At 45.4% G+C, this 13,128-nt stretch overlaps 2 protein-coding genes across 3 annotated transcripts in view; one reads left to right on the top strand and one right to left on the bottom strand.

Moving 5' to 3' along the window:
* Positions 1-221: 221 nt before the first annotated feature.
* On the top strand, positions 222-2,314 carry LOC146221082 (forkhead box C1-A-like). The gene has a single exon (XM_084692774.1). It carries the CDS (start codon positions 446-448, stop codon positions 1,862-1,864), a length of 1,419 nt encoding a protein of 472 aa, XP_084548900.1. The 5' UTR covers positions 222-445; the 3' UTR covers positions 1,865-2,314.
* Positions 2,315-7,620: 5,306 nt separating this feature from the next.
* Positions 7,621-13,128, bottom strand: part of gmds (GDP-mannose 4,6-dehydratase) — a 100,881-nt gene continuing 95,373 nt past the window's right edge. For both annotated transcript variants that reach the window (XM_084693157.1, XM_084693156.1), the window contains 2 exons: positions 8,700-8,768; positions 7,621-8,168 (listed from right to left, as the gene is read on the bottom strand). In XM_084693157.1, coding sequence (XP_084549283.1) covers positions 8,106-8,168; positions 8,700-8,768 — 132 coding nt within the window. In that variant the 3' untranslated portion in view covers positions 7,621-8,105. The remainder of the gene's footprint in view (positions 8,169-8,699; positions 8,769-13,128) is intronic.

Raw genomic sequence — 13,128 nt, forward strand, 5'->3', positions numbered from 1 at the left:
ATAAAACGTTTGTATCTAAGCAATTTAATCTACCAAATATGTTATCTCATGAGTAGGGAGTTCCCCACACACCTCTCCCTATTTCGTTGCTGTGTGTGTGTGGCCACTGAGAAGGCTTGTCTTATTGGATGCTCGAGCACATTCGGGAGAGTAGGAGGAGCGGCCTAAGCAGTCAAAGAGGAAAATGTGAAGAGGGTAAAAGACTTTCCCTAAATGCGACTCATGCTTTCACCTCACTAGTTTCCCAAATGTTCGCATTTGCAGTCTGTGCGAAGCGTTCACTCCAGTCACTTTGGCGAGCTGTATTTTGAAAAGGATTTCTTCAAGGTCCCTGCGCGAACAGAACATTCAAACTCAGAAAGAAACTGGAGCTATACACTGCTGCTAACGTCTTGGAGATTTCTTCGTACTTTTACGCATTCAAGGAAGCTGAGGCAAAGAGAGAATGCAGGCGCGCTACTCGGTCTCCAGTCCCAACTCTCTGGGCGTTGTGCCTTACATTAGCAGTGATCAGAGCTACTACCGGGCCGCGGCCGGCGGTGGATACACCGGTATGCCTGCGCCCATGAGCATGTACTCTCATGCGGCTCACGACCAGTACCCGGCTAGCATGGCCCGGGCTTATGGACCGTACACCCCTCAGCATCAGCCCAAAGACATGGTCAAACCCCCCTACAGCTACATCGCTCTCATCACCATGGCTATACAAAACTCACCGGACAAAAAGGTGACCCTAAACGGGATTTATCAGTTTATCATGGAGAGGTTTCCATTCTATCGAGACAACAAACAGGGCTGGCAGAACAGCATCCGGCACAATCTTTCCCTCAACGAGTGCTTTGTCAAAGTGCCCCGGGACGATAAGAAACCCGGCAAGGGCAGCTACTGGACCCTGGACCCAGATTCCTACAACATGTTCGAAAACGGGAGCTTTCTGCGACGCCGGAGACGGTTCAAAAAGAAAGACGTACAGAAGGACAAAGATGACCGGGAGAGGCCGGGAAAAGACCCAGCTGGGCGCACACCAGGCCGAGATCAGGAGACGTCCGGCCAGGGCACACAGCCCGTGCGCATTCAGGACATAAAAACGGAGAACGGGACCTCCACACCTCCACAAGCAGCGTCACCCACCCTAAGTACCGTGCCCAAGATCGAGAGTCCTGACAGCAGCAGCAGCATGTCCACGGGAAGCCCACACAGCGTGCCTTCTGCTCGGTCTCTCAGCATGGATGGGCCCGAGCATCACCACCATGCCCAAGCCGCAGCGCAGGGCTTCAGCGTGGATAACATCATGACCTCTCTTAGGGGTTCGCCTCAGGGCACCACGGAGCTCACGTCGCCTCTCATAGCATCCTCTCGAACAGGTATACCACCATCTCTGTCACTTAACTATTCTCCCAACCAGGCATCCGCCTACAGCTCAGTACCCTGTAATCAAAACACCATCTCCACAAACTCTAACGCGACTTACCATTGCAACATGCAAGCCATGAGCTTGTACGCAGGGGACCGAGGAGGCCACCTTGCGCCTTCCACTACCGTGGACGAGAACCTGCCTGACTATTCCATTTCCACAACAGCAACTTCCCCCCTTGCGCACGGCAACCTGAGTACGGGCCAAGACGGCCACCACTCTCATCAGGGCCGACTCACGTCCTGGTATGGGGACCTAAGTCATCTGGGCACAAGCTACCCACCCCAACAGCAGAACTTCCATTCAGTGCGCGAGATGTTTGAATCACAGAGGATCGGTTTGAACAACTCTCCAGTCAACGGGAATAATAGCTGTCAGATGGCCTTTCCCACCGGCCAGTCCATCTATCGCACTCCGGGAGCTTTTGTTTATGACTGCAGCAAGTTTTGATTGAACGATGCTCAACTTAAATGAACAACTTTAATATATAATTTCCTTTTTTTTGTACTCTAACTGCCCCACGGTCCTCCATTCTCCCCGAATGGAAATAAGATTCAAAGAGATTTGCTCTGTTTGTGAGGCGTGTTTAACACCGAATAACACGTAAGTTTTTCTCTCCCTTGGAGAACTTTGTTTAAAAAAATGCTTTACCCTCTACATTATGTAAAGTTGTGAATTGTAAATGACATAGCCTATAGTAACTTATTATTTTAGTAAAGGGAGTGGTTGGACGTTGTGGACCAAACAACAGAAGTGTTTCCAAATTGAGCTGCCTTGAATTGTTCTGTAATTGTTCTTTAAGTAAAAAGAGGGAAACTTGTAGTATACCGACTTATTATAATAAATTTGTGTCCTATTTGGTAAAAGTATTTTGAAGGCATTGCATTGTTTGTTTAATAAAGTGCCATTCTATTTGATTTCAATCTGAGTGATTTATTAGCCTTCCTCTCACTAATTTGGATGTCATAAATAGAAAGCATTTGTAGCCTATTGAAAAAGAGACGTGTTACATAGGCTTGATTTCTTAACAGCTTAAATTAATTACACTTTTTAAATGAGAAGACCACTTGTGTTGCCAAATTTCTCCAAACCACTCTCTTATATACAGATAAAGCTCGCTTCTGCTTGGTTAGATCGTTTAAGGTAAAGTAGCCTGTCTAATTTGACTGCGATCGTTGATATAGCCCTACTGTCTATCGTGCTAGGCCTCTGGCCTGTGCGAGTTGTCTTGAACCGGAGCAACAGTTAACCTTTAGTCTCCATTATCTCCATGTTTTTAGGCCTTACCATCTCGTAAAAGTTGAGGCATCGATTTATTTATGATGTAAAAAATGCATCAAAAAGAGGCAACATTCAATGACAATTAGAAGGCTATCAGAGATAACTTTTTCTCAGGATATGGGCCTATTTCCTATAGCAAAATAACACTGAATAAATACGACCCAAAGTTCCATGCATAAACCTTGAGCATTATTGAAAGACATTTTTCAGCATGGGATAAATTAATTGTGCTCATTAAAATAGAACAAAAATCGGGATATTAACAGGAAATAATTATGAATTTTCACAGTCAGTTCCCATGGCCTTAATTTAAAGCGCAGCTCCTGTGGGATGTATCTAGACATAGCCTTCGTCTATTTGGCGTTGAGACTAAACTGAGATGATGGCGTTTTCTAAGGCAATCCTTATATAAATATATTGCAGAAAAAACTAGCTATAACATAGCCTACTCTTCTAAGGCCTTCTACAAAAATTCCTACCTATATACTGCATAGACTTGTATAAGGGAAGGGGGTTAAATCGATGCTAAACAGAAGATGTATTTATAGGTCTGGCTATTATTTGAGTGCCTATTGTCTATGTAGTAATGGCTACTGTCAATGAGCGACCCTGCAGGCTTTCGCCACATTAGTCTTGCTTCTAGTGTCTCAGATGAAGTTCTCTGTCATCATACTAACCTTTGGGCCTTCATTAGTTGAACAGGCCCGGGGTACACTCAACAAGCCGGGCGAAACGGGTTGTGTTACGGGCGGCTATTGATCGTGACTCGAACTCTGTTTAGTGGCTCCTTGGTTAAGCAGCCCTTGTTTGGAGCTACCACGTGTGTTTACTGACGCTCATTCCACGCATGCCTGAAAAGTTAACATTGCCAGATGTTTTGTTATTGCCGCAACTCCAATATGATATAAAGTGAGTGCCCCTTTCCTTACCACTCATTCAGCACATGTATAGGCCTACCCCATTTGTCTAGGTCCGTCCACACATGCACGCGCACGCACAAACACACACAGACACACACACACACACACACACACACACACACACACACACACAGGTACTCTTAATAGACGAGGAATTGGCGTTATAGGTTAAGATTGGATTGAGATGCTAGCTGTTGCTTAAACCCAGTCAAGAAAAAAAAGTAACAACAATTATTTTGTAATATTCGAAAATGAGCATTATCATTATTTGCTAATTTAAGGCAGATAATTATCTGTAGTAGTATGACCATTATGATGATTATAATTAGTGTAGAACCAGTGGTTCTTCTAATCATATTTACAACATTAGGCCAAATTAAATAAGAAATAGGCTACGCATGATAAATACCCCCCCAAAACTAAAATAGAGCTTTGAAATAACCATAAGAGATAATTCCTAAATGAAAAAAAATAGGCCAGGTATTAAATGAGAACTTTTGACAGTTTCAAAATAATGATCCGTTGTGTGTCTGTGGTTCAAGAAACTTGTATAGACTAATTGATAGGTCATTACAGCTACTATAATTTGCTTGTAAATAAAGTGTACAGAGGTTTACACAATGCTTGTTGTGTCAGTGACAATATCCTCCACAGTCCCTGTCCAAGCATGTGCCTCCGGGTTTCTGAGTTCTACATTGAGTGACTGAGGCTCAGTCAAACGCATGAGAGGAGCGAATGTAATGCATACCTCCACGCTGAACCACCAGCCCGCGGGCCTTTAAGTTCAGGGGGAGTGGAAGATACATTTTTACTCTCTGACACCGATGCTTCTGAGGCCCAAATGTAGTGCAGGTGTGCCCGTGCATGGGCACGTTTTGGGTACGCAAGTAGTGAATAGGCGGCTTTGTTGTGATTGCTTGCACTTGTGCAAGTATTGGATGAGAATAGAATGAGTGAAAGCCACACACCGCATAATTACTCCCGAGGGAAGTCTGCATATTAGTGCTGAACAAAGTTACTGTGTGTTTCTAAAACAATGCTAATATGGCACCCACAATACTTGCTTGTCAATAACAAGCAACAGGCCTAGCAATTATTACCTTATGGCCTGGACATTAAAACTATGATCTAAAGCTATGGGCAATTACAAAAGCAAGCCTATCTAAAGATCAGCATATTATTTCTTAATCAATAAACACACTTCTCAGAGACGCGCAAAGATTGATGGAGCTCTCACAAGCGAGCCAGGTCAGGAAGAAATAAAACTCAATCAGCGCGCAGAATCATTTTTCATGTGACGGAAAAGGCAGAGCGCGAGGCGAAGGTCAATGGGGAGGATGTCAACAATGCTTCATGAGAAGGCGAAGGGAAGCTGCCATTATGAGCACCCGCTTTAGCTGCTTGGGTTAAATGAAAGACTCCCACACGTTATGTGCACAAACTGCGAAATGAAAGTTTGCCGATGACTGATCTTTAAACATAAATAAAATCCCAAGGTCAACCAGTTTATCTTAAAACTTTCGACTATGCTATAGTTTATGTTTATTTTCTGAACAAACAACTAAGTAAAATTGTTGAATTGAATATTACCAATGTTTAATTCCCACAGGCTTTGACCGTACAATTAACAAGGTGCATTGCTCTGTGTAAAACTGGGTTGTGAGACAAAACTGTTGAACAAACAACCTATGGGACAATATGAAAATAAATTACCAAGACGGTTTGGCTATAGGGAAGAAGGGACAATAATGTTTTAAGAATACATTAAATGACCTACAAAAATAAGTATAGCCTAGTTTTTTTTTTATGTCTCACAACTTCAAAACATCGACGACCAAACTTAATTGAATTTAAAGCAGCTTATTTCTTTTTAAAGATTTGAACCGCTGCTTGTGTTCACATCGCTGCTGTGCGTTTTACCGTCTCGGTCGGTCCTGTGCAGACAAGATGGGAGTCAGAATCGAGGAGTTAATGCTTTCTGGCGACTGCCGTTGACAGAATTCCAGCGGCCTAGTGATGTTTGCCTGTATACTCAACAAATGAGGCGTGTTTGCATCTTAATTGATGTGATCATAAAACTTAACACTAGTCACAGTCAATAGCCATCAGCTGGCAAAAAACTCAGCTATAAGGTTTATGACTAGCCTTTTACAAAACTCTGGTAATAATTTGGGGAAGATTATATCGGCTACATTATTTTGATGCAATTCAAAACGAGGGAGGCCTATACACCAAATACCTATTGACGTTTTCAAATAGGCCTAGGCTAATTATTCCCAATTTGATTTTGACATTCTCATAATGGTTTGACATGTCAAAGATTAAGCAAATATGCATTGCAGCTTCAGGAAGATATTTTCTAAAACCTGGTTTAATCATACTTCCATGATCTGCAATGCACTTACTTTGTAAACGTCTGGATAAAAATCTCAGTGTTTTATCCAAGGAGAAACGCAATTCCTTGTTCTCCTTCCAAACAATTCCTCCCTCGCCATGTTTATTTATCTGAGCAGTGGAGAATGTCAGAAATGCTAAGCAGTAACAAGGTTCAGATGAGTTAGTTCTATTATGGGTGCCATTTCCGTAAGCCTATAGGCCTATAGCAAAACGGTATTTTCACAGGAACATATCACCACTGTTTTTGCTTTCTGTTGGGTGTGAAGCTCTAGGCCCATATACAACTAACTCTACAACTAAGCTCTATCTACAACTTTACACGAAATAGCACACGTAATACATTCTAAGTCTAATGCAAATATGCCTACTAAAGTTGAGAGGTTACATGATGACCAATATCATAAAACAACTTTATGTAGGCTTGCAGTGTAAAATTTACTTTTGTCTTTGTGTCTCAAATGACATATATGTATGTGTATTTCAGTCATAATGATGAAGCCTATGGCAGGCTGAAACGTTGGCGCGTTAAATCTGGATTTCTTCAGCAAGATCAAACATAAACTTATCCATAAAGTATTAGCAGTTACTTTATAATTTGTTAGAAGCCTACAAACGTTGGAGTGGCAGTTGATTATGACATTTTTTTAATCTTCTGGTGGAGAATAAACAGAAATGCGAAGACACAAACTCCACAAGCATTCCCAACCTCGGATTCCTTCCAGCTCTGAAAACCGAGCCGCAGGAGTCAGGAGCAGGACAGCTAGTGGCGGCGCGCGGCCCGTGCACCTGTGAGAGGCGCGAGGAGGACCCGGCACAGTGGAAACTGGTGTGTTTTTGCTCGCAGTTGGGTTCCAGGGCCAACCTCAAAGCACCATCTGTTTCCAATTACGAGTCCACACAGACGCAGTGCTGTCTCTGACGGTGTAACTGCGAGTTTAAATGTTCTAGGTGTCTTAAAAGGAAAAGGCAAGCCTGCCCCCTGTGCCTTCTTTGAAACCCTCAATGTTCCATTCATTTTGTAAAAAAAAACAACAAAAAAAACAGGCATACCCATGTGAACGAAGTAGCCTATTTAATCTAATATTTTTGCCTGCTGAATGTCTCGGCCTGGCTGTAATTTCTTCGCTTTACTCCTAAATATTTTTTGAAACAGAGGTCAAAGTGAATTTCTCCACACACGAGTATCTAATTTTGTGAGCGTGGATCTGGACAAAGCACCAAAAAATATCACTACAGCGAAACGTATTTTCGGAGTGGGATTTAAGGTTCTCGGAAAGGCATAGACTATAGCCCATTTATAAATGGGGCAGTGTAGAAAGCCTATAAGGCGGAGAGAAAAATACTATAGAGTCTCAGTCAACCTCTGTGTAGTGCAGGACCTCAGAGAGCACTTAAATAACCTCAAGTTGAGGGTCTGTCTCTAAATAGGCCAATAGTTTGTCATTAATTTGAAGCGTGTGACCACATGCAAACACATTTTTCGTAACCTTAGGCAAAACATCGTTTGTTTGATTATTATTCTCGTTCTATATTCCACACTAGGTAGGCTACAGATATGTGCATTAAATGACATGTGTGCAATATCAGTGAAGGCCACAAACGCCAAAACAATGAATAGGATTTTTATTACCAAAACCTTCAGATTTACATTTTAAATATATTATATGCAAATACACCTTCAAATAATTGATCACATAAAAAATCATCAAAATAACCCACCACATATTTTGACTGAATTTATCGAAAGTGAAAACTGTGTCATGAGTCATGACTAGGCAATGATCAGTGGAAAAACAAATATACATACACCCATACAATTCTATATTTTATAGCACAGGATACGAAAAAAAAGGTAGCCCTCCAATCCCCTTAAAAATAACAAGAAGATAACAAAAACAAGGAATGACAAAAAGGCATCGAAAGACCTTTATCCACCTTTTGCGCAAAAACGCGAAATGACAGAAAAGTAGGATAAATCAATCCAGTTCGGACAGAAACGATTAAATCTGGTTATATTTTTCCACCGGAGAGACGATATCCACTGGCTGATGGGCTGAAGTGTGGAGCAGCAATAATGCTGCTTTGGATGAACATTATGCGTTCGGATTGTTTTTCATGAGCTTGATGTCCGATTCCATCATCTCTTTCACCAGCTCCTGCATGGTGCAAAGTTTGAGAAAAATATTTAAAAGTGAACACAATCATTAAATAACGCCTAAAGTCAGTTCGGCAAATAAACGAAGATTTATTTTTCAACAAAATAGTTAATTAGGTATAATGGCGTTAGACATGAATATATATTTTGTGGGCCTATAGGCCTATCCCGCCCAAAATGTATGTATATATAAATAAAGGCGTCATGTTGAGGTTTATTTTGCTAGTGACCTAGATAACAAATGTCTTTCAATAAAATAAACTGTTCAGCACGTTTGTTTGCAAACTTAAAGCTATTCTTTAGGCTCAGTGCTCCCAGTTATTTGTTGTAATCACTGGATTGCCATCACAGGAAATGAGGAAGGACTTTACATCAAAGAAGTTCAGAATGATGGAAGAAGTGTATGTAGCCCCTCCCCCCCCCCCCCCCCCCCAACACACACAGTTATCAGTAATTCAAACAATGTCATAACTCGATACAAAACCAAGACCCACGCACAATACGGCAACACGAAATAGAGAGTACCACCCACCTCGAAAGAAACCTTTGTTTTCCAGCCCAACTTCTGCTCAGCCTTAGTGCTGTCGCCTTGCAGGTAGTCCTAGACAGACACATACAGGGACGGAACAAGAAGAAAGGGAAAGAAAGAAAAAAGTCCTCATCGGTCATGTTTCATGGGTACTACAGAACAGTGAAGGGGAAGGGGTGATTCAACAGCCAAGAGTTCAGTCAAGACGTCCACTCGTGAAGGCATTCAGCTCTACAGGGCAAGTCATCGAGCCCAAACATAACGTCGAACTCTCGACGTCCCTATTGATCCCTGCCTTTCTCGTTCATGTTCAGACACAAACGCGCGAGCACGAGCGCGCGCGCGCACACACACACACACGCGCGCGCACACCAGCATCTCCTCTCTCGGGGGGGGAAAAAAAGAGGTCACAGCGTCTTCTCTGGACATCAATCCCAGCCCCCCTCCCTCCTGTCCAGACGGCCCCCGTCGGTGCCAAAGCATGATGAATTGTGGGACTCTGGTGGTGTAGCCCCTTCACCCCCCCCCCCCCCCCCCCCTCTTCTCTGTTGTGTTGTGCGCTGGGTTCAAAGTCTACTGAGACCCGGCCTGGGACCACCAAAGAAACCAGAAAAATAACCATTTCCCGCTTTCTCTCATTCTCCCTTCCTCCCACTGTCTTAATATCTTATCCCCCCCCCCCTTCCCTCTCATCATTTATTCGTTTCAGATACTCATCTATACTGCGGCGCTGATTGCTGTGGATTCTCATTATTTTTGTCCATTTATAGAGACCATGTATTCGTATCTCCGCCGGTTCACACGAAGACATACTTTTGCACTGCTATCAGATTGGCGCATTCTTCTTCAGTGCATTGAGTGCAGTCCCCATGGCAAGCGGAATAGAGAATATATACAGGAGTGCGAGAGAGAGAGAGAGAGAGAGAGAGAGAGAGAGAGAGAGAGAGAGAGAGAGAGAGAGAGAGAGAGAGAAAGACAGAGGAAGAAAGAGTGCTATTTTTCCCCCGTCTGACACCGAAACACTTGAAAATGTCTTTTCGGGGTGATGTTATTCCAGAGGAACGCTCCCAGCAGTCTAGTTGGGCTCGGCAGGGTAATACACATAGCTGAGCCTTTTCAAAATCAAGGACCCACATCTCAGAACAGCTCGATGGTACTCAGTCACACGGCTTCATCACCAGACACACACACAGACACTGTACACAATGCTCATGAAGGTGTGCACAGCCACTCGCACGTTTTATTTATTTGACTTGCAGCGGAGACGATAGGGCTGAATGCAACAATCCCATTTCATGAAGCCACGCCGTCATTATGTTCATGAGGACGTCATATAATCCCAACAAATCAGTTTTATTTGTCTTTTTCAGGGTTCACATTTTTGGGAAACCTAAAGACAAAACAGACTATCTCTGTCACAGGAAAATCTATTGTTTCCTGTGAACAACATGGTATCGTACAGGAAGGGGAAAATAACTCTTCAAAAGTAATAGGAGAATCCCTCACGCCTCCGTTTGCGCATCAGTCACGATATAACCAGAGAGGGCAGTGTTGACAACCCCCCCCCCCCCCCCACACCACCCACATCCCACAAATGACCAAGGGCAGACCGTGGCATCGGGTCGGCCATCTTGTTTGAATTCCACCGACTCGGCAGTCGTGACTCCCCGGCGTCGGGGGGGGGGGGGGGGATACAGGTGAAGGCCGGACCCCCCGCGCTGTAGACGGCGCACTCCCACCGATCTGCGGACAGACCCCGGCGCGGCGAGGGTGAAAACGGGAGACGTCTCCACAAACTGCCTCGCGAGAGCGGAGGCCCAAATCACCCTGAACAGTGCATGTTCCGAATGATTCGACACAAACTGCCAACAGATGCGGCGGCGACATAATCGTCACGCGGAGCCGATTTAGGACGCAACCCAAGCTGGCGCTGCGTCCAGTTTGAAATAGAACCTCCGTCCTCGTTCGAGAAAATATGCCGCAGCGACCACGAGTGCAGGGGGGTCTTCACGTCGGTTTGGAGATGCGCACATGCAGCCCATATCTCAATACAGACCTGAGAGGGGTCTAGAAATTGGGGGGGGGGGGGCTTTGTCAGCAAGTGCGTTTGTACGCCGTCAAACTTTCCCCCCCTCCTCTCTGTCTTCTACCCCCCCCCCCTCCATGCATGTTCATCCACCTTGTCACATGACCTAGCACAGGGGGGGCGGGGGGGGGTGTCACGCTCCATAAATGCCCAAGGCATTCTGGGTAAGCCCAGGGCAGGTAGGCCGTACCTACAGCCACGTACGTACGGGGTGGGGGGGGGACTCTTCATCGCGCTCGTCGTTCGCCCCGCCGTCCGAGGTGAGAGACGGGGCCGTGATCACGCTCCATAAAGCACATAGGCAGTTAAAGGCACTCTGAGCTGGTATGTACCGGCGCGGAATTCTGGTATCGCCGAGAGACGGAGAGGCCTGTCAATAAATCAGAGTTGTCCTGACACAACCCTCCCTCTCACACACTCACACCAAACCAAACACACACGCACACGCACACACACCTTAGACACAATCCTAGAGATAAACTGGCTGGTGTTTTTATACGTTTTTTTTATAAATGAGTGTGTGTGTGTGTGTGTGTGTGAGGGCACACGAGTGTGTGTAAATAGACGTATAGCTGGGATGAAAATAAGTCCCGGGTCGTCAGTTCCTATGAGAACAGACAAAGTCGGAGCCGCTGAAGATACATCAAACATCCGCTTGGAGATCAAAGATCGAATGTACACACACACACACACACACACACACACACAGAGGGAAAAACGGGACCCGTTTCGCAGACTGTGATGTGGTTTTGGAAGGCTACTAACAGGGCCTCTGGTATTTGTACGATGGTGGTCAAGTGGATACATAAAGAGACATCAAACAGACAGATGAAGAGGGAGAGAGAGGAAGAGAGAGAGACAGAGAGAGAGAGAGAGAGAGAGAGAGAGAGAGAGACAGAGAGAGAGAGAGAGAGAGAGAGAGAGAGAAGGCCTGGACTCCACGGTCCGAGCTGTCCCGAGGTGCCCCAGATGCCGGACGACGCGCGCAACCCCCGATCCCAACAGGGGAGCGATGTGACTGGAGCTAACCAGGGGCTCGGAACCCGAATTTTTGGACAAACGGATGATTGAAAATAACGACTGGTCCGCGTTTGCATGTGGACGGTCACCTTCGCTCGAAAGTTTGTTGAAAAGACCCGGGTATGAGGGCTCCTATATTCCGGCATGTCAAAAGGTGAAGATTAAAAGGACACCTCTTCTGTCGGCTGAACAGCCTGTCACCAGTCCCATCCAGTCCTCCTCCTATCTCTCGTTTACAGACCTGTTTTATGTCTCAAGCCCCACATTTCTGAGGGGACCTCGTAAAAAAATAAAAAATAAATAAACATAAAAGGGGAGAATCGCTCGGGAGACTGAGGGGAGAGAGGGAGAGAGAGAGGGGCGAGAGAGAAAAGGGAGAGAGAGAGAGAGGGAGAAGGAGAGAGAGATAGATAGAGAGAGAGAGAGGGAGAGGGAGAGAGAGAGAGAGAGAGAGAGAGAGAGAGAGAGAGAGAGAGAGAGAGAGAGAGAGAGGGAGAGAGAGGGAGGTCGTTGGTTTCTCTCTCCAGGACTCCCTGTGAGAGGAGACACTCCCCTGTACATGCCAAAGTTCAGTATCCCACCAGTGAGAGGTGGAGTGTTCCAGCGTGTGTGTGTGTGTGTGTGTGTGTGTGAGTGTGTGAGTTATGTCTCAGGTTTCCTCCCTCGTCTCTCTATACATCCCGGGCCGTTTCACAATGTGTGAACTGACCTCTAAAGGGTGGCCCTGTCATACAGACACATACGTGCGTGGCTCGGTGCACGCTCGCACACACACACACACACACACACACACACACACACATACACCGTACCCATATCTAAGTAGTGCAGAAGTCAACAAGCTTTGCCTGATTGGCCTTTTGACAGAAAAAAACAGTATCATTGAGTCCACTTTTCTCGATAAACGCCGGGCCTCTCCCCCTCTCTACCCTTTTCTCTCCGTCAAGTGATAATTGTTCACCGTCGACGCTCATTAAAATTCCTCGGGGAGCCCTGTGATAAATATTTACGCGGCCGAGGACACACACTTCACACACTTTAAACGCTCTCGAGCGCGGCTCGCTAGCGGCGGGCGGCTTGCCGCAGATACGATAAGTGCCCCACGGGCAAAGCTCCCCTCAGCCTAGGGGGAGAGTTGTATATGTGAAGTACTTACTGTCGAGATAACCTGCGCGGGGGGTGGGGGGGGGGCAGATTTATGGTTCCACCAAGTGTGTGTGTGTGTGTGTGGCAAGCTTAGAAAGTGTCCGATTTGTTTGGCGTTTTGAAAAGGCATGGAAACGGTTGTCTCGGGAGACGTGTTTGCGCAACGCGTGCGGACGTATC

This window comes from Hypomesus nipponensis, chromosome 26 (genome assembly GCF_054491055.1).
Source record: "Hypomesus nipponensis isolate SF chromosome 26, ASM5449105v1, whole genome shotgun sequence".
In the NCBI taxonomy this organism is placed as follows: domain Eukaryota; kingdom Metazoa; phylum Chordata; class Actinopteri; order Osmeriformes; family Osmeridae; genus Hypomesus; species Hypomesus nipponensis.